Genomic DNA, 22,529 nt, shown 5'->3' on the forward strand with positions numbered 1-22,529 from the left:
ATAATATTGAAAATATTCAATATTTTATATTTTCTATACACAAAAAAAAAAGCTAATTTTAAAAATTTCATTACTGTCTATTTGAATGGAATAACTCTATTAAACTGAAGAAGAAAAAAGTGGTCCAAAACTTGAAACAAACTTTTAGTTTAAATTTAATCTAGAAAATATTGAAATTGAAACGTATTCAAAGAAAAATATTTTTAGAATTTTTGTGATCTTGTGTTTTGTAAGAATTTTCAATTTATTTAAAGAATATATCAAAAATTTTTGTCTATGCATTTTATAAAAAACGTTGAATGTAATGTATATTAGCATGAAAATATTTATCAAAAAATATTTTTCTTATTGCATCTACCAGAGAAAAAGCAGACTTAATTGTTCTAGATTTGGAATAATGGAATGAAATGAGTATAGGCTTAAAAATACACAGTATAGCCTAGTCTTAATATTGGTCACAACTTTGTTGTTATTGCTATTATTTATGTATATAGTGAGCTCTTGATACAATGAATTATTTAGATTAGTCCTTTGAGAATTCACCGTATTGAAATATTTTCCTACTGTTTATTTTTATAATAATCATTTGTATTGGTGAAATTATAAGCATAATCTTTGAAAGGTTTGTAAAACAATTATTACTCACGATTATTTCTTATTTAAAACCTATTCAAAAGAATAGATTCTACATAAATCTGTCTGTTAAACCTAGACACAAACAAACAAACAAACACAATCTACTTTTCATATAGGTTAATATCAAAAATAATAGAAATTGATTGATTTCTTATCACAACTAATTAACAACAACAAACAGATTAGCTTGTTACAAATAAACCGCAATTCTTACGTATCCACGTAAGCATTTGCCTTTCTGAATTATGGCTGTAGGCATGACAGCTGCAATAGGAAACTTCCTTTGAGTTGTAGGAGATAAATAGCAAGTACATCATTGTTATGCAAGCATACAGAAATGTTTGTTACTTCTTAATACTATAATACAAGTATTCATCTACAAACTTTGGGAACTGGTATAGTTAAACAAATTCCTTTGTCATAAACAAAGAAGTGGTGATACATAGGGCACATTCGATAATGTTCCACAAATTCCACTTTTCCCACGGACACGTTACATAATTTTCCATTAGATTTGCTGACCCATTCAATAGCGCACTGTGACTTTTGTGACATTTTGTCGAGTGAACAACAGATATAAGCATTATGAAGAGGACAAGAGACAGTTGGCAATAGAAGTATTTCTAACAAGACTATTGGGAACTGGTATAGTTAAACAAATTCCTTTGTCATAAACAAAGAAGTGGTGATACATAGGGCACATTCGATAATGTTCCACAAATTCCACTTTTCCCACGGACACGTTACATAATTTTCCATTAGATTTGCTGACCCATTCAATAGCGCACTGTGACTTTTGTGACATTTTGTCGAGTGAACAACAGATATAAGCATTATGAAGAGGACAAGAGACAGTTGGCAATAGAATTTCTAAAAGACTATGTATGAAATATGAAAACCAAAATATGACTGTAAGGAAAATATAAAAAATAAAAAAGTTATTTGACTATAGGATTGATATAGCAAACAATATACTAGAAATAACTTGGCACAATAAAAAATCCAGTGCATCCTATTCACAAAACAAATAGGTGGATTTTGAAAAAAAATCCAATATAGATTGTGCACTTATATATAATCCTATATCAGTGTACAAAACTATAGTTTCATAGGAGGAGTTGATAAAATGAATCAAAATACTGGTAATTATTGAAAAGAATTTGTCCTTACTATCGAACTGCTGGACTTTCTATATAGTTATAATACTTTGCATACAAGCAAGCAAATTAAGTTTCTGTCAAGAAACCATTAGTATGTAATTAAAGAGATATAATTTTCTGCCAAAAGAGAGCAAATTCATGCAGAAAATATTAAAATAATAGTTAAATTGCCATGTTTAGACTGGATTGTTAGACAATCTCCTGAAACAAAATCAATCTCCCTTTGCAAATAAAATACCACAAGAACATGCAAAAATGTAATGTTAGTTCTTTTTTGATAAAAGGAAATTTCATGTAAATGAATAACACAGTAATATTTATGAAAATTTCATAGCCAAATATATATTTAGTTTATTTATATATATATAATATAAACTATCAAAACTCCAAATTTAAGGACAAACAAAGATTAAAAAACTTCTTTTACTTCAAATTTCAACATTTTCAAGTGTTTGCTCATCTTCAAGAAATAATAATCTAAAGAGATAATAGAACATTGTTATAAAAACATGCTAACATAAAAGATTGCCTTGGAAAACAAAGAAAGATAAACATAAAAATATGATTTATAAAAACAGCCAATAAATAATAAGTAAGGAATTACTTAAAAATTTCAAAATCTTTAGCATTCACATTTTTACGTTCTAAGCTTTTCATATAAACCTAAGATAATTCAGCAATTATAAAATAATCTTTTCATTTCAGATTTTCCATTTTGTTCCGTAATGCCTATAACATGATGTTCAGAAATTTTATTGTTAGTTTTCTCTCTCTAATCATTAAAAATAAAGAATTCAATTATTTAAATTCTTCTATGACTGCGTTATGTAAACACATAAATAAAGACTCTTAGAAACCTTTTAACCACGTAACCCTTTAAGCCAGTAAAAAACAGCTGTGGTTAAAAGGTTTTTAAGTCTTAATTTAGGTGAATTCAATTATTTTTCACCATGAAGATGTTTTGTAGTTTTTAATCATTACACAATATCTTATAGTGAAGGTTCCTCTTGATAGTTATATTATAATCCAGTTTTTCGACACCCTTTAAAGACTCGTATTTTTCCGTGTATGTATAAGTAATCACTGCAGCTACTAATTATCTCTACCTTCATAACACTGTTCTATTATTTCTTTAGTTCCTGAAGATAAGTGGAAATTTGACTTTCAAATTTTAATATTTTACCTCAAATAAAACATTTTATCTTATATATAAAAGTTCTTAAAAAAAGAAAGGGTTAAAGTAAAAAAAACTTCTGTAATCTACATGGAAAAATATCTATCTCGTAGATAAGACTGAAGCAAAAAACATTTTTAAAAAGGATTTTAAAATCCTTTTTTTGATTTTTCTATCCTATCTAAGTATATTTTTATGTTTATTTGAAAATGTAAGTTACATAAATAGCAGAGAAAATGCAGAAGAAATAAAAATCTGAAACTCGGAGAGAAAATTAAAGATTGACTCATTATGAATGAAGGACACACAAAGAAATTTTTTCTAACAACATGCACAGACAAAGTTTTTTATACACGGCTCTTTTAATATAGGTTTAGCATTTTTCGTTTCGGGTAAATTCATTAATAAGTATATACTTTGTTTATTATAGAGAACTTAATAAAGACATAAATTTAAATATGTGAAGGAATAATTTAATATTAATAATATATGAAGTCTGCAATGCCAGAATGTTGTAAATGCCATTTTTCTTTAAATACATTTTATTGAAGAATTGAATTCTAAATGCTGCAAAAAATACTGTGGTGATATGGCATTGTAAGTGGCTATATTTTGAAGTTGAATTTATGTAAAGCCATAACATTTAAAGTGTCAAAGTGCATGTGACTTTTTGCACTAAAAACGTTACAGTTTATATTGACATCATTTCAATGTTCCAGAGAATTTGTAACCTAGTGAGTTTTTACTATTTTATTGTAAAATTAAAATGAATTTGTTCACTAGAAGAAATGTTTTTTACCTCTCCTGAAAAGTTTCTTTTTTGGCATTTACAACATTATAGCATTGCATGCTTCATTTATTGTAATGAATGTCAGTAAATAATTGTTTTATATACAGATATAGATACAGAAATTATAAAATGGAACTGGAATCAAATAAAAATTAATTATGTTGAATAACTGAAGTAAACCTTCAAATGTAAGGCTTAGAATCTTTAATTAAATACATATGAATTAATTTTTGTGATAAAAGATAGATAAAAATGTATTAAAGTAATATGTAAATTATACAGTGAATTAGTTAAAGCTGTTTCTATTAGTTAAGTCTGTTTCAATTCTCACATTTTTGCAGTTTTTGTTTCAAAATTAATACAAATATATCATCAAGTTCAGCAAATGCCTAAAATTTCATCTAAGAGAAAGTTTAATTTTATTTAATAAATTAAACTGGATATGTTTCTATTTAGAGTAAAATTTGCCTCACACAAAAATAAAGAAAATTTCTATTATATAATACATTTTCATTATTTTTAAAGATTCTTTGAGCAGTGTTAAAAAAAAGAGAATAAAAATTTATTTATATACTCTTTTACAATGCGCTTAAAATAGAAAAATTATAAATTTTAAAAGCACTGTAAAAATAATTTCAAAAAATAATAATATCAAAATATAATAATAATAAAATTAACAATAGAAAAATAAATAGTATTACCAAGTTTTCTTTCACATTGTGTGCCATGAAATTTTGATGATTTTAATCTAGTGACATTAACAAGTCATTATTTAACAAATGTAAACTGATATGATAACGTTTACAACAATAAACAAGTATAGGGTATTTAGATCTTGTCTATTATTAAATATAAAAATAATTTCTGCCTTAAAAATGAATAAAAACCATACAAAAAATTAAAAAAATATATAATAATAATAATAATAGTAACTTTTAGAAATCCATTTAAAGAACAATCATCTGAATAGCAATCCTATCTAATTGAAATTATAAAATTTGATAGTATTTTGGTTCACATGCCAGAAGATTTGATTAAATTCATATTATTAGAATGCATACAAGATCTTAAGGCAATATCCATTATAAATATGTGGATTTTAAATGTGATCCAAAATGAAATTGCATAAATGAAAATAAATAATTAAAATGTTTTCTTTCTATATAGAAAAAAAGAAAAACTGGATAATACAAATTTGATTGAATCTAAAAAGTTAAAATAGCTACTTGTTATAGTATGATTATTATAAAATAACAAGTAAATAATTGCTGTATGTTTTTGACCATACAATAATCTATAAATTATAACTATTTGCAAGTATTTCATTCCAATAGAATATACATTATTTTTGTTTTAATTAATAATCTCAAGCAAAACTTAACTCCTTAACCATTTTATCTTAAATAATTTATTAAGTTGGATAAGTAAAGATTGTTTTTTTAGTCTTACATTAAAAATTTACTAAATATTTCAATTGACATTATACTTATATACATTATTTATCATTAATCTCATATCTTTCTGAACAATACACTAATTAAGATGACAATTCATAATGTGATATCAAAAACAGTATATTTTAATTTTTTTAAAAAGAGAAAATAAATATCTATTATAACTGTTTTTAATTTCTTAGAAATAGGAAATTCTTAGTTAAAAAACTATTATTAGCATTTTTATAAAATGTATTTATAAATATTTAATTTGTACAATTAAATAATTTTAAATATATAATGATATGTTTTCTAATTATCATTAAATTTGAAATTTCCAAATGTACATTGTCCAGTTTATTTTATGATAGTTTTTATAAATTAAGAAAAATTGAATAGATATTTTATCCAAAATTATTCTTTAATATATAAGAGGAATAATTTCTGATTATTCTGTTATATATTTATTATATCTACAGAGAAATAATTTTTCACAATTTGATAAATTTTATAACAAAACATTGTCAACTGGATATATTTAATTACATTAATAATAAGTTAACATTGAAAAAAAATGCATTTATCAACACTGATTTCCAATGATAAAACTAAATTGTCTTAGATTTTATTGTATCTTGTAGACTAAACTTTACAAGAAAAGATATGGTGTTTAATTTAGTTCATTATTGGAAGTATCATCAATATTAAATACATTTTTTTAGCATTAATTTCTTAAATAATCTGTTTAGTTGCGTAGATATCAAAATGATAGAATAATTGAACAATGTATATTAAAATTTTTCTTTTTTTTACCATCTTCACTTTAACCTCGAATTAATAGTGATATAAATTGCCTCAGACTTAAACATTCAAAAATATATATAATTTTTAGATAAGTAATGCTTCATTCTGATAATCCATTTTATATTGATCTTAAGAAAATTATATAAAACTAAAAATTCTAAAATTTATCTACATTATAAAAAAAAAAAAATTAAACATATTTAGAGAAATTGTACAGAAATTTCTACATAAAAACACATTAAATTTTATCATATTTAATATATAAAACTAAATTAAAAATTACTTTAATTTCTAATTAATTTATGTATAATATTAAAAAATTCTAAATGATGCATAAGATAAAAAGTATACAAATATAGTTAAGGAGTTAAGTTAAATGATAATTCATTTAATTTATTTTTACTTTTTCTTGTATCTTCTTAAAAGATTTAATTTGACTCATATATTTAATTAAAATAATTTTTATGTTTTTTAGAGTATCACTAATTAAAGTAGTTAATAAATTATGAGTTAATTCATTGAAACATTTTAATTATTTAAAAAAATTTTAACAACAAAAAATAAATATACAAACATTTACAAAATAACTTCAGGATGAAAAAACATTTTTAATTAAATATATATGCATGTGTTTTTCTAGCAAAATTGCTGTTCCAGGTCTGTGAAATTATTCACTTATAATAAAATTTCTAATATTTTGAGTATTGTTCTCAAGAACTTTAATAATTTATAACAAATATTTTAAAAAGTCTATGATTAAACAAATGACTGTGAATGATATTTTCATTTGCTTAATGATATTTTAATTATAAAATTTTAATTTACTATAATAAAATAATCTTGCAAAAGAACATAAATAAATAGCAAATAAAAATTATTTTGAAGTATTTAAAATATTTTATTTGCTAATAATTCAAAAATGAACTGATATTGAAATAGCTGGCTTCATAAAATTTTTAATTTTAAAGCAAATAAATTTGCATTTTTGCAAATGAAAATTTGAATATTTGATAATATCAAAAGTTAATCATATCAGAGATGTTTTTAATTATTTGCTAACATATTTCTTTTCTCAAAGAGCAAAACCTTTTCCTTCCTTGGAAAAAAATATATAGCATTAATTTTCTAAATATTTTTTTAATATTCTTATAAGTTTTTAAAAAAAATATTTAGATATAATTAATTTTAAATAAATTTTACTTTCAAAATTTATTAAATCATTACTATTTTATATCCTTATAAAAACTATTTATTATTATTGTGGTAAAACAATTAATAATTTAATGCCTATATTTAAAAACATCCTTCACTCCAATCATCATCCATTGCATTTCTCATACTTTGTCTTGATTTAATTGGTATTCCTGACCTATTAAAAAAATAATAATTTTAGAGAAAAATAAATAATGTTTAATTATTTCTTTAATCATCATAAAATATTTGTATATATTTATAAAAAAGTTTAATGTTTAAAAGTTTAATAAAGAATAAATGTATAAATATATATTAAATAGACTTAAAAATTCAAAATTAATTTTTAAATATATTTAAAATCCTAAGTTTTAGAAAATAAATTTGCAGAGATAAAAATGTCAGAACTAAATTATTTTTAATGTTTATGATTTATTCATGAGAATAACAAGAAAACCACTATATTTGAATTCTCTAATGCTGCAATGTAACTTTAATATCAAAATGTTAAAATGTTAAGGTAAAAGCTTATAAATATTAAAAACATACATAATGCATTTTTTGAACATTATACAAAATGTGAATTAAAAGATGATAATTTGATAAAATAAGAAGTTCTTAATAAAAATTAAATTTCTATTTTACAACAGTAACAGCATATAGCAAAAGACAAAAGATATAATAAAATATCAGCAAATGTAACATATAAATTTTTAGAATGTTTACAGGTTATACACAAATAATCTTATACCATTCAAACATAATACTATCAGATTACTAGTGAATAAAAAAATGAGAAATAAAAGTGTTTTATTACCATATATACTGTACATGCATATAAAATTTAATTTGAGATCAGTATATTATCTTAATAAAATGATGTCCAATCTAGTGATAGTATAAAAAACACCTAAACAAATTTTCTTAATTAATATAAGTATGATTTTTGTTACAGAATGTTGACATGTTTAAGTGTAACTTCTTTCTTGAAGTATTTAAAATCCTATGATTGAATTTGTTAATGATATGATATAAGAACCCAATTTTTCTAATGAAATTGAAAGATCTTTATTGAACATCTGACAATTTGATTGTAATTGCAAATACGGATAAAAGATAAATTTACAATATATAAATTTTAACGAGACTGCTCCAACAATGGGTTATCAATTTATGGTAAATTGAATGTTGACTTACATATCTAATAAATATGTCCATAAATGTTCTTTCCAATTTTGAAATTTTTTGATCACCATTAATTTAAGTAGCTGTTCAGATGTAAAAACTACATAAAAGAAGATTCTCAAAGTTTGTGTGGAATGCTAGATTGCAAGGTTTTGTCACTAAGTAGTGCTACACTTGTTGATAAGTGGACATGATATCAGGGCCAGAGAAGATATATTGTGTCTTACAGTTTAATGAGATAAAATCTGTTATCATGGTGTAGCAAGAATTTCAATGGAAGTACAGCAAAATTCTTCCAAGCAAACTATCTATTTGTTCTTGATTTGTGCATTTTGTTAGAAATAAGTGTGTTAAAACCATTCAGTAATTGTGTGCAGCCCACAAAAATCTGAGATATGTCAATCAGAAACTTAACATGACAAAAATAACACTATGTTCACCATTACCAACACCTTCGGAGGAGTGAAAGACACATGGACTGGAGATTCCTGTGTTAAAATTGATCATGCTCTGCAACACATGTTGACAGACTGAATATTGGTATGAAAGTTACTCTAGTTACTTATGGTGCTCCACATTGCCTAACTACTTCTATAACTATTATTAATTTGTAACTATGAGTTAACTAATTACCATAATAGTTGTTTTCAATTGATATGTATTTTGTAAGTGCACCTTACAATAATGCTGAACAACAACATACCAAAACAGAAAATATTTAAGGACCCTTTCTAATACTAATCAAATCATTATAATGCTGAATTATCTAGGATTATATTTTGGCTAACTAATAATAAACATTATTATTAATTGCAAAAATTTAATTTTAAATTTATGTAATTATAAATTAGTACAAGATGGTGGCCTAACTACTTATCTTTAGAGTAAATTACTTGATATTGTTAATTATTAGTCTCACATATTTATGACAAACATGAGACTAATAATGGCTAAATAGTGTTATACATGTGTCATACATATGTGTAACCATATTTAAGTAAACATTTTTGAACTATAAATTATCACAATCTTCTAAAACAAAATTATTATTTTCTATGATGATAATATACAGATTGAAAATATGATTAAATAAATTAGTTTGACTCTGCTTAAGACTAACTTTTTAATTTTACAAAAGTAGATGAATATAGTATCAATTTTATTTTATTATAAATAAAAAGTTATTAGAAATATTTTAAATGAATTAAATTTAATTAAACAATTTATATGTTTTTATTAAAAATATTTTAAAAAATAATAGTAAAAATTATAATATATGGAAAATTATTTTAAATTGAAACCAACAAAATTTACCTATTAATCTTACATACCTTGGTTTTGAAATAGTTTTACTTGGTCGATATACAGTAGGTTTTCTTAAACCTGTATGGGAAGACTGTTGTATTGTTTCTGAAGAAAATCCCGAAGATAAATTATGTGTAGTGATGTGATCCAAATTTTGTGTAGAACCAGAATTAATAGCTGGTGCAGGAATTGTAGATTTGATTTTTGATGAAGGAGCAGAATAACTTTTTTCTCTGTACTTCTAAATAAAAAATTTTAAATTATTATTAATAATAATAATACATATAATTCTTTAAGAATATCATCATCATATCTTTAGCATAGAAAAATCAAACAACAACTTCCAGATCTTTTAACACTAACAAAAAGTTCTTTACTGTTAATATTTTTGATCATATTGAATGATCTTCCTCAGGCTATAAACCATATAAAATAAAGCAAGTGAAAAAACATCTCACAAATGTGCAGTCTGTTTATAAAAATACAAACTTATCAAACAAAAATGTAAGATTAGAATGTCACATTATAAAATTTAAATGCAATTAAGAATGGCGACTCACAATATTTAAAGAACAAAGTAAAACTAAAATACAAATTATAAATAAAACATGAAATAACAAAAAAAAAACAACTTATGTGATTAAGAGTCCAGAAAGTATCATGCAGTGTGATATTATTTATCAGATCAAAAGAACTTGAAGAGCACCATTCTAATCTTACATTTTTGTTCAATAAAGTTTGTATTTGTAAATATGTTTTTCTTTTAACATATTTGTTAGATTTTCTTTTCATATTTTTGTACATTTTATTTTATCATATGTAGGGATACTAGCATTACCATTTTTCAGCCTGAATGTTCAAAACTGAAATACTTGTATTATCTGACATTGATCAGTATTTTGCTAATTTAAAAAATATTATTAATATTCGACTTTTTTATTTTTAAAGGTAAAAATGAAAAAAAATCACATTCTAAGTTCTAGGCTGCCTAAGTACCATAATATGCAAACTTTCCCATGTTGCTATTCTCCAATCGGTGTATTTTTCGTTGTTTCTTGGTGCCATGCTATCTGTATCATCAGTTATTAATGAATTATAAAAAGCAACCTACAAATGATATCTTGATATGTAAAGTTTAATTGTTGAACTCACAAACTTGTCTGTGAAACATCAGTGAAAGATTAAATAAGTTATATAAAATATGGTATAAATACATGTACAGTACAGTGGTACCTTGGTATACATCTGCTTTAGAATACGTCCAATTCGGAATACATCCTGTTTGGACAAAACAAATTTTGCTCGGTATACGACTTTTGTTTGGTATACGACTTAATTACACGCACCATCTATGAACAAGTAGCACTATCGGTGTACTAGACTAGACCAGACTAGACGTTCACAGTGCCATAGTCTATAACTGTTAAATTTCTTCTGATTTTAATTTGTAACTAACTTTATTATTTTTATTAATCATGAATTGCAAAAAAGCAAATGAAAAGCAACAGAAAACTAAAAAAATGATTAGAATCGCAATGGAACTGAAAAAAAGAGATTGTTGAGAAATATGAAGGTGGCATGCGTGTTCGAGAGTTAGCTGTTGCATACCGTATTCTGAGAACGACGATATCGACAATCGTGAAAAATAAAGACATTATTAAATCTGCTAACGTTGAAAAAGGGGTTAAATCAATTTCTAAACAGAGATCGGAGACATTAGATCATGTTGAGAAATTGCTTTTGCTTTCAATAACTGAAAAACAATGTGCTGGCGACAGCGTATCAGAAGCAATTATTTGCGATTATTACTGTAATAACTTTAAAACTTTATAATAAAATTTATTCTTTTATTAATGTGCTCAAACAGTGTTTTAATTATTTTACAACCCCATTAATATACCATATCAAGAGGAGTTTCTTTTTACGTGAGAACAGATTAATCATTTTTACTTCTTATGGGAAAGGTAGGTTTGGTATATGTCCTATTTGGTATAAGTCCAAACATCAGGAACGGATTAAGGTCGTATACCAAGGTTCCACTGTATTTGCTATAGTAAAAAATGGAATTTGAAGAAAATCAAAGAAGTAATGCACTGAATTTGGTTTGGCATTTTTTCCTAATAAGTGGGATTTTGCCACTTATTTCCTTAATTCCTTTAACTTGTGTCAAAATAATTAAAACTACAAGAGTACTGACTAGTAGTATGCATGCTTATTTAAAGAAAGTGCATAATATCAACTTGTATAAAAAAGGACCTGAATCAGAAATAAAAAAAAAAGTTCTTTTAAAATTGAGTGAGCAATTATTTTTCTCTCAAAAGTGGAAATAATTCTTTGCCTAAGACATCGACTCATCTAATAGCTAAAGCTGGGTTACCCTTCAGTGTATTTTGTACATCTGAAGATTTATGCTACTCATTATGATCTGAATACCATTTTCAATAGCAGTATTCTGATTCAGATTGCAATAATGAAGGATTTTATCAATCCCTTTGATATTGGAATTCCTATTCATAGGTGTAGCCCTAGGAAGATTGATCATTAAATGATTGAAAATGTTAGAAGTAAAGAACATTTTTTAGGAGTTACAAAGTAATGAATTGAAATTATTGTTTAAACCAGCAGTTTCCAATTTGTGTTCTGCGGAACCCTAGAGTTCCACCCAATAAAAATTTGGGGTTCCACAATAAAATCCATTGAGTCTAGTGATGTATGAATGTGACAATGCAGATTTGGGATGTAAAGGGTAATTGTTCTAGTCTCAGACTGAGTCCTTGTGTGATGATACAAGGACTTGATCCAAGACTATACATTTGCTAAAGTTATTTATAGTTTTATAAACCAAAATCATGATATAATGTTTGACAAGATAATGGAAACCATAAAAACAGTAAAATATAAACTAAAGCTAGAAAATCATTTAAAAAATCAGAATCTTAAAAAGGATCTGACATATAAATAAAATTACAATTGTTTAATCTGTGTGTATATATATATATATATATATTAAAAGCAAAATGCTGTCACCACTGCACACAAATAACATAAATTTAAAAATAAATATGATTTACAATTTGAAAATTTCAAAACAATTTATAAATAGTTTTTAAAACATTATTTTCATTTTCAATTGATTTGATTTCAATTTTAATTAATTAATTTTGATTATATTTAATTATAGTTTTACTTTTGGTTTTGGTGTAAAGTGGCTATCTTGTGTGCTTTAATTTGTTGATATCTACATGGTTCCAACATTTGTTATTGTCAGGGTTCCAACATTTTTTATTAAGGTGAAAAGGGTTCCGTGATAAGTTGGGAACCTCTGATTTAAACCTTTATTCAATTTGTCATTGTTTGTTTAAAAAATAAAAAAAATTATCTAAAAAATGAGAAAATTTATTATGCAAAATATATTTGGCAAAGTTTTTCCAAAAACTTCTGATGAAGTTATCAAAAGTCAAAGGAGAGTTTGGATAATTCTGTGAACCTTCATCTTAAAAATTATTGCATTTCTGTTCAGTAAGACAAGTATGTAGGACATGGCAGGTCATTCTAAAATTATTGTATCATAATAGCACATGATCCTTATTGACAGAATTGGTAGACTTCTGAAAGTTCCAAAGCACTCCAATATCTGTACTTTCAACCAAATTCTTTATTCGGTAAAGGCCACAAGTTAAACACCAAGGTAAGGCCTTATGGTCTTTTGAAAAGAAAATGTCTAATGATATTGACTTTATATATTAATCATATAAAAAGAAGTTGTTCCTTTTAAGTCTATTAATATATAAAAATCTTAGTTCTGCCATAGTTGAAAGTGCTCTTTTTTTTGGAAAACAACATAGATGGGAATGATATCTCTTAAACTTTATTATGTAATCAATAACTAGAGTACTTTGACTGGAAACAGTTACATTCTAATTTCTCAAATATGATTAAATTTATATTTTATTATATAAGATTATAGCATCATTAAAAATATGTATAATTATATCTTGAACAGAATGGATATGTATTTTATGAATTGTGGAAAAGTATTTTAACAGTCACACTGGTCAGAAATATTAAATGATAGTTGTCTAATATTAGGAATGTCAAGTTTAAAAAAAGTTTATGATCTGGATTATCTGTGTATATATATATTAAATTTGTAAGAATAACTATCATGATATTAGGGATACTTAAGAACATTCTGAATCCACATTCAACTATATAATATTAAAGTTTTAAACATTTACAACCAAATAAAAAAATTATTTTCTTTTTAACAAAGAATTTCTAATAAAAAGTATCTTTGTAAAAATAGAAATTTAATCATTCTTAGTGCAACAGTTTATTTCAGAGTTACTTTTTAACATATATTTTAATAAATGATAATATTCATTACCTGTGAAGGTGGAATTATTTTAGAATCAAATCTTTGAATATTTGAACTTGACTTTGAAACATTATACTGAATTAATTTCGGACTATTAAATTGTTGATTCCTCAAATGTTTTACTCCATTATATGCTAATGGTTGAGAGGAAATGGTTTGTCCAGAATCTAAAATGTACAAAGTTACTTATATACTTTATAATTTAATTAAAATAAATTAATATTTTTTAAACATCTTTAAACAATTTTTAAAATATTACATCCTTTAATAATATATATTATACAATAAAATACATTAAGAAAGTTTAGAAATTGAAATCATCATTGATAACATTAAATTTAAATTACAATTTTTATAAACTGTAATTTATGTTTCTTAATATCATTAACTATGAAATATAAATGACTTTTTCAGATAAAATGATCAAATCCTTGATTCAAATCAAAATTATTTTCCAATTCTTTAAATTATCTATAACATTATCAGTTACTTAAAAATAAAAAAGTTCTTTCAAAACTGGAAATATTTGTTTTGTCCTTTTACACAATTATAAGTCGTAAATTAATAAAAATTATATATCATTTCAATTATACGACAGAAAATGTATTTTTTTTTAACTAAAAATATATGAGAAAAACTTCAATGGCACTATATCTAAAGAAATTATTTCACTAATATATATGTTAATTGTATAAATCTGTATAAAGGTAAGAGTTAATGAGATTCATATAAATAATAAAAATAATTTTGTTGCTTTATAAACAACTACTATTTAACTGGAGAAACAATAAACTTATGTAAAACACTCAAACTATAGCAGTAATGTTAAATATTAAGACTAGAATGAATGTTTTCAGAGATCTTACGTCTCCATCTTTGAGTACACAACAACTGGACGATAGTCAATTAGATGATAGTCAAGTGGGCAAAGGCATAATTGGCAACAGAAACTTAAAAATTTTTGCACACTTAACAAGCACACGATTTGGCATATATGTTTTATTTATTTATTTTCTTTTGTAAATATTGGTAAAATATATATAAATATAAATATAATTAAGACTTATGAGGTATGAGTTATAAGTTATGAACTATGAATTATGAGTTACTTCCAACTTAGGAAAATAAAACGTTTTGGATCAACATATTGTAGCCTTGTTAATTATTTTGTCAGAAGCAGTTAACAAAGTGCATCAAAAAAAAGCAGTTCTTCAAAAACAAATCCTTTCAAAGAACTTTTATACTTTTTTGTTTTAACATATATTGTATTTACTGTAATGTATTTTTAATTTCATGTAATTATTGTCTCAGTTGTTATGTAACCTATATATGTTAATTTTCAAAGTAGATAGCAACCGTCCTTTGAGACTTTTCTATTTTCTTGTAAAACTAAATAAATAAATAAATAATGTATGTAACATGTATAAATATCTCTTTGTTAATTACAAAATCGTTCTTTTAAATCATTTCTGAAAAATATTTAAATTTAGCAGATAGTAGATCAATAGAAAAGAATGGCGATTTTAATAGAGAGAAAATTTTGTATTTTGACTATTACTCATCTCTTATTTTGTCACCCAGATGTCCGGTGCCCGGTTAGTAGTAACTCAGTTGACAGTGTCTCCCATCTTCAGATTCTGAAGTCTTTTGAATGTAGGTTCTAGTCTTAATATTTAACATTACTGCTGGCGTTTGGGTGTTTTACATAAGTTGATAATTTTGTTGTGACTAGAAATGAAGTAAATTAATTATTTGAAGAAAATCTCATTAAATAAAAAAGTCTGAATAAAATAAAAATTATTTTATTAATCTAAACTCATTAAAATAAAAAATTACACACCAAAAAGCAGGCACTGAAATCAAATTAAACTTTATTAAGTAATTACAATATTACAGCATAAGGACAATTTCCTGTAGAATAATAGTACAATTTAAACAAACTCTTAGTACCTTACACTCTCTACCTGGATAAAAGTGTTAATATGGTTAGGCATACTGGCATACAGAAAATGACTTCAAAATAAGTGAGAATAGGAAATCTCAGCAAGGCAAAAGTGACTGAAATAAAATTAGTTGGCCATGATGATATACATTATTTGTAAGGAGTCAAGTCTGAATGTTATTTTATGTTTACGGGTTTTGTTTTACTTGACATAATTTAGTTTGAGAACATTTTTTTTGTTTAAAGGACAATAACTTAATTACAAATAAAGAATCACAATTTGTAATTATGACCAGAAAATACCACAAATTAAGCTTCCGGCTATCTGCATAAATGGTGTTGCAATTGCGAATTCTGGTCCAAAAAGTTCATTTTTGCATGTTTTTCCCTTTTCTAACATTTACATAAATGCAGTCTTACAGCAAAGACCTGAACAGACTCCAGTCCCTGGCAAAACCGAAACTCAGAAATTTCCAGTTTTGTTTTCGTATCCAAGTTGGTTGACCAAAATTAGCAAAAGAGGTTGTTAATTATCCTTTGCTATATCTGTATATTTCAATCTGGTCTTTACTTGGTTTCTTTATTTTTTGTAGAACATAACCGTAGGCTAATAAGTGCCGGGTAGGTCAGTTAGTGGTAATTAAACTCAGGAGGTGTCTATTAGAAGATACATAGCATGTCTCTCTTTAAAAAAAATTAAGAGAAGAATCACCTGAATATTTACCATTATTTCTAATGAGTTCTTAATTTTGCAAATTAAAATTTTTAATTGATTAAAATTGTTAATTAGAAAACAGTTTTCAGAGTTGTAGAATTATTAAAACTTAAAACAAGACATTTCATTAAATAAAAAATCCAGAAACTAAATGAATAATTTCCATGGCAAAAACACGATGATGTAATAGAACAAATTTGTGGAGCCATCTGTTACATGATTTTGTTAAAAAAAAACAACTTTTATATTACTAATAATTACAAAACTGCAAATAGTTTAATTTTGAGGATAGAGATGAGTTTTATATAAAATTAATTGCTAATAACGAGTAAAATCTTCATAAAGTCTGACTCCACTCAAGTTATGACATGTGACCCATTTCTATCTTCCCACTCTTCAATCTATAACCACCAAAATTTCATATCATCACTGCCCTTTATACACAAGCTACCGAGCTAATTTTCATTTCTTAATCATTACCCTCATCCTGAGATATTAAATGAAATAGACTCCAACACATATGAAATATTTTTTGCCATTTTAGATTCAAGAGGACTCAAAACATGACGATTTACAAAAAACTCGAAGGATCAAATTTGACATGATTCCATTATTTTTCTGTGTTATCAAAATTATTAAAACAAAAATTGAAAAATGATAAATAAACATAATTTAAAACAACACTTATCATTTTTTGCACTTGGTTTTCATTTTTAGACTGGTTCATTTTTACTTGTTCTCAAATTGAAGGTGTAAAGATTAACTGTGAGGGGCTCAGAAGAAATTTAAATACTGTACTTCAAAAAAAAAAAAATTGTCTACATTAGACTGTGCACACTCAAATTTATGATATTGCATAACTAACATTTTTAAGACCTCAAAAGTCTTGTAATAGCATAAAGTTTACAACATGCAACAAGAGAAAGATGTTACGAGCATCACAATTTAAGTATCTAAACATTAATTAAAAAAGTAACATGTGACTACTTGACCTCTCAAAAATGTCATTGCCCATAATGGCAGGAAAAGTGAGAAATAGCAATATATTGCTGAAATAGTTGAGAAAAAGTGACTAATTTAAAAATACTGAGAACAGTGAGCCATTCCAAGGGCTGTAACTTCTAAGATCCCTCATACTTGTAGAGGTTTGAGGCAGACATCCCATTCTAATCCCACAAATGTTCGATGAGTCAAATCTAGAAACTGGACAGATTAAAAAAAATGTGACAGTAAGACAAAGCCCTTGGGAAATTCTACATGTGTGTGACCAAGCATTATCTTGCCGGAAAATGGCTGTTTATGGTGCAAGATTTCTGAATATACCAGAAGAGTAATCACATGAGATGGTTTCCAGAGTGACATGCCAGCTGTTCGACAGTATATATGGGATTAAAGTGCTCATCAGTGGTCCTCCACATTAACATAGTTCTGCATGGAATGTTATCTGTTCCAAAATAGAACCAGGATTTGTCACTAGACAATATGCTGCCTGTCCCTAGTTCCCTGACATGTCACCATCATTGTTGGGCTGCTAATGGCAGGATGTGAAGAGGTTGCCATGCAGGCAAATTTATGTCTACTAGTCACCTGTCAATGGTACAGGAATGGTGGTCTGTCTGAGGCATCAAGAGCCTACCCACTATGTATATATGCGTTAACATATCCATTGTCCCGACATTTTGTCATTGTCAGGTCAGAATACTCCAGATGACAAGTAATTCAGCAAATTGCCCATCTTGCTTTCCCCAGCTTGATGATACAGCCTTTCTCTAACCCTGTCAGCTGTGAGTAATGTCTTTGACTATGTTGCACTGGCCTGCTTATTATTTGAAGATCTCTGACCAACAAGCACACTGAAAATTCTTATTTTTTAATTTTAAGGCATTTTGCAACCATTATCTAGTGTACAATTAAACCACAACAGTAATTATTTACATACCTTTTTGAGACATAGCTATATGCCTTTTGCAGTATTTAGACAATTTTATTTAATTGCATAACTTGATTTTGTCAATGATTGTATTTCAGAAGAAAAGAAAAACAACAAGAAGAAATAAAAGAATATCTCTAAATTAAAGAGAATTCTTTAATTTAGAGATATTCTTTTATTTCTTCTGAGAAGACTTCTGATAAATTCTTCAGAAAAAAAAGAAATTTATTTTCTGAAGAATTTATCAGAAGCCTTTATTATATTATTATTTTAAATAATACATTAATTCTAATCAAACCTGTATTGCTTCCTGTATTAAGTGACAAACTAGAACTATATGGACTGTCTGGAGGACTTGAATAGTCAGATGCACTGCTTTGATCAGTAGGAATTCTTGAAGTTTTTGTAGATAGAAGTGGTTCTATTTTAAAAATTTTGCAAATGAAATATCACCTTTTATTTTAATATTTATGTACATAATTTTGTGTTACTAACCTTCAGAATACAATTTTGTTGTTATTTCTTGATTTTCAATATCTGATATAGAACTACGAGAAGATACAGAAAATTTTCTCCCAGAAAAACTGTCTGAAATTAAAAAAAGTAATATTAATGCAGTTTGTGGCTAAAATTCTTAACAAATTGATTCTTAATTTAGCATTCAGAACAGTGTATAATGAAATAAGTGCATTACAACTTACAGTGTCTAAATACTTATTTTTATTAATATAATCTTGATAAAATCTTCTCATTTCTCCTTATTTTTTTCCACTCATTGATTCATTTCATTTCACTCAAAAAGAGTGAAATGGAATGGGTCAAGAAGTGGTGTTCACTTAATGATGGCTGCATATGTTTAAGAGATTAGCCATTTGGATGTTAAAAAGAAGAAATTGCTCAATTTTTTTCAGTTTTAGATTTGTGTATCATAAAGGCACTGGTTTACTTTACTGATTTGTTGTATCCATAATTTAATACATTGTCCAAAATTAACAGCAATTAGCAGTATTTTATCAAATTTTATTTTAAAATATGATGATGATGATGATGATAAAAAAATATCCTTGATAAAATCATTTAGTCATTGATAATATAAACACATTATTTTCAAAATATATATATACAGGGGAACCTCACTTAACAAGCACTTTGTATAATGAGCAAAACAAATTGGAAAAAAAAAAAACTCGCTTAACAAGCAACAAGGACAGGGGAAGTCCCAGATTGTGCACATGTTCCATCAGTCTATGTTTAGCACTCATTCTGATAGCATCTTAATGTCGCTTGTGATCACACATTTTTTCAAACTTGTGTTCAACCCATATTACATATAAACATCAACAACCATTTTATAATAAACATGCCAAACGATATGCCAAATTCTTGCGCTATGTAAAGGCTATAATTAAATATTAGAAATTAATTAATTTGATTAGAGGTAGGCAGTTATGCTGCCATCTCGTATGAAATTTAATGACCAATTCCATAAATGTCTAAATTAAAAATTATTTATTTATAATTATTAAATTTCATACGAGATGGCAGCATAACTGCCTACCTCTAAGTCAAATTAATTAATTTCTAATATTTAATTATAGCCTTTATATATCCAAGAATTTGGCATATTGTTTGGTGTGTTTATCAGACATATTATCTGTAATTTTTTTTGTTTTCTGCCAATTTGCATTCCAGGTTAGTTCATTCCATGCTAGAAAAAAACATGATGATAATTCACTCTCCTTAACAATGTATATTGTATAATTTTCTTTGACTAAATGTTATACATAAAATATTTGAGTATTTTTTTTTTTGGCGTGGAATGCATTATCGTATTTTACATTAATTTATATAGAAAAAATTGCTTTGCTTAATGAGTGTTTTGCATTAGGAGTAAGATTCTGGAACAAATTACACTCGTTAAGTGAGGCTCCACTGTAAATTAAATCTCTTAATTAACTGCAAAACAATTGAAATATTAAACTGAAATTACAGTAACATTTTTGAATATTTTCTATTTTATTCAACATTTTATCAAATGTAACTAATGTAAAGTCAATTAAAAAATTAATTATTAAATAATTTTCATACTAAGATTACTGTATCTTTAAATGTAGAAGAATTAAATCTTGATTTTCAAGCCATATTTTGCAATGTTATTTATAAAAGTACTAAGGTATTTCCTCAAATGCCCTGATGGTTTACACCTTGACATTGGTGAAAAGCTCATTTTTAATTAAAATTCAGTTAAAAGATATGAAGATGTTCAAGAAACTAGATTATGGTTGTAATATTTTTATTTTCTTGTAAGTTTTGATTTGATTACTGACAAATTTCTTTATTAATCTCATCAGTTATAAAACAAACTAATAAAATCAAAAAATATAAAAACAAGATTCTGATTTTATCAGTAAATAATTTGTATCATTTCCTGACACAAAATTTGTATTTTTACTGACTTAAAATAAATATATGTTTTATATACCTAAAGATAAAATAATTATATGTAATATAAAAAAATTTAATAACAATAATTAATAGTAAGACAAAAAAAAAGTTGTAATTAAAAATAATGCAGAGCAAATTAATACTTGTGAATATCTTTTGAAGTTGGTAAATGATGTTTCAAATTGATTGTTTGGACAACATTAATGTCTTGTACAACATAAAATAAACAGCTCTTTCCAAATGATCATAAATCACTTTCAATTAAATTAAAGATTTTCAAAGAAAACTGATAATGGTATTTCTATTGTGAATTCCCCTGAATATTATGATTGTCAGAATTCTGCAGACTTATGATCCTTTTGTAAACCATTATTGGAAATTTTTTGACATATATCTAAAGATATCAAACATCCAACGGAGCATATTTTTTAAGAAGTAACTTACAGCTTTTTAAAAAAGAGCTTTTCAAATATTTTATTTTTTGAGATTTTGGATTTTTCTCTTAAAATACTCAATGTCCTCTTTTGACTTCACTGTATTACTTTTCTATTAATCTACATCCACTCAAACATTTCATGTCATTCAGTGGATGAGTCAAGATTAGTAAAACATTTTATTCGATATGTTTTATGTCAATATATCTTTTTATAAATAGATATAAATATTAATATATATAAATAGGTATACCTGAATGCCTTTTACTTATTGAAAAATCTTGTTTTAAACCTGAAAATTAAAAATTAAAGTTAATATTAAAACTATACTCAGCTTCAAATATTATTTACTTATAATAATAGAATTTTAACATTATAATTCTTATTATCTGAAAATTTAACATAATGCTGAAAACTTTTTGTTTAGATTTAAACTAATTAAGTTAATTAAATGATTCAAGAATTTCAATCATTTAAGTTTGTTGCCTACAGATAATTACATTAATATAACTGAAATTACATTAAATTTGAATAGATTTTAAAAAATTCCAATCTGGAGTGAGATTTGAGCCTGAAGCATAAGCAAATACATTGTCAATACATTATTCTGATTTCAAGTTAAAGTTCTTCCAGTTATATAATAATTTATAATAAATACAAATTTCTTATGATGATAAATAACCACAATGGTTATGGTTATTTATCATCAAAAGAAATTTAACTATAATTTAGTTGACATGTCTATGTAAAATTCAAATTCTCAAATTATTAACCAACTTAATTAGCTCAAATCTAACTTGGGAAATTTTTATGTAATATTTAATATTTATATATCATTATATATAAATATTAAATATTACATAAAAATTTCAAAATTTTAAATGAAACTGCAATGTTGCAATGATCCAATAAAAAGTATTAAACACACAATAAAATCTTGATATTTAAAAAAATTAATTTGCTATCATTAAACAATAGCATATTTATAGTTGTTTCTGTAAATTTAC

General features: G+C 25.2%; 1 protein-coding gene across 1 annotated transcript in view; it reads right to left on the reverse strand.

The window, feature by feature from the left end:
• Positions 1-6,941: 6,941 nt before the first annotated feature.
• The window catches only part of LOC136975092 (SLAIN motif-containing protein 2-like), a 47,126-nt gene continuing 31,538 nt past the window's right edge, over positions 6,942-22,529 (reverse strand). Inside the window, exons 5-10 of the mRNA XM_067270094.1 lie at positions 21,776-21,814; positions 19,139-19,231; positions 18,942-19,064; positions 14,066-14,223; positions 9,705-9,919; positions 6,942-7,366 (exon numbers count right to left, since the gene is read on the reverse strand). Coding sequence (XP_067126195.1) covers positions 7,291-7,366; positions 9,705-9,919; positions 14,066-14,223; positions 18,942-19,064; positions 19,139-19,231; positions 21,776-21,814 — 704 coding nt within the window. The 3' untranslated portion in view covers positions 6,942-7,290. The remainder of the gene's footprint in view (positions 7,367-9,704; positions 9,920-14,065; positions 14,224-18,941; positions 19,065-19,138; positions 19,232-21,775; positions 21,815-22,529) is intronic.

Source organism: Centruroides vittatus, unplaced genomic scaffold (assembly GCF_030686945.1).
Source record: "Centruroides vittatus isolate TY-2023 unplaced genomic scaffold, ASM3068694v2 contig_364, whole genome shotgun sequence".
In the NCBI taxonomy this organism is placed as follows: Eukaryota; Metazoa; Arthropoda; class Arachnida; order Scorpiones; family Buthidae; genus Centruroides; species Centruroides vittatus.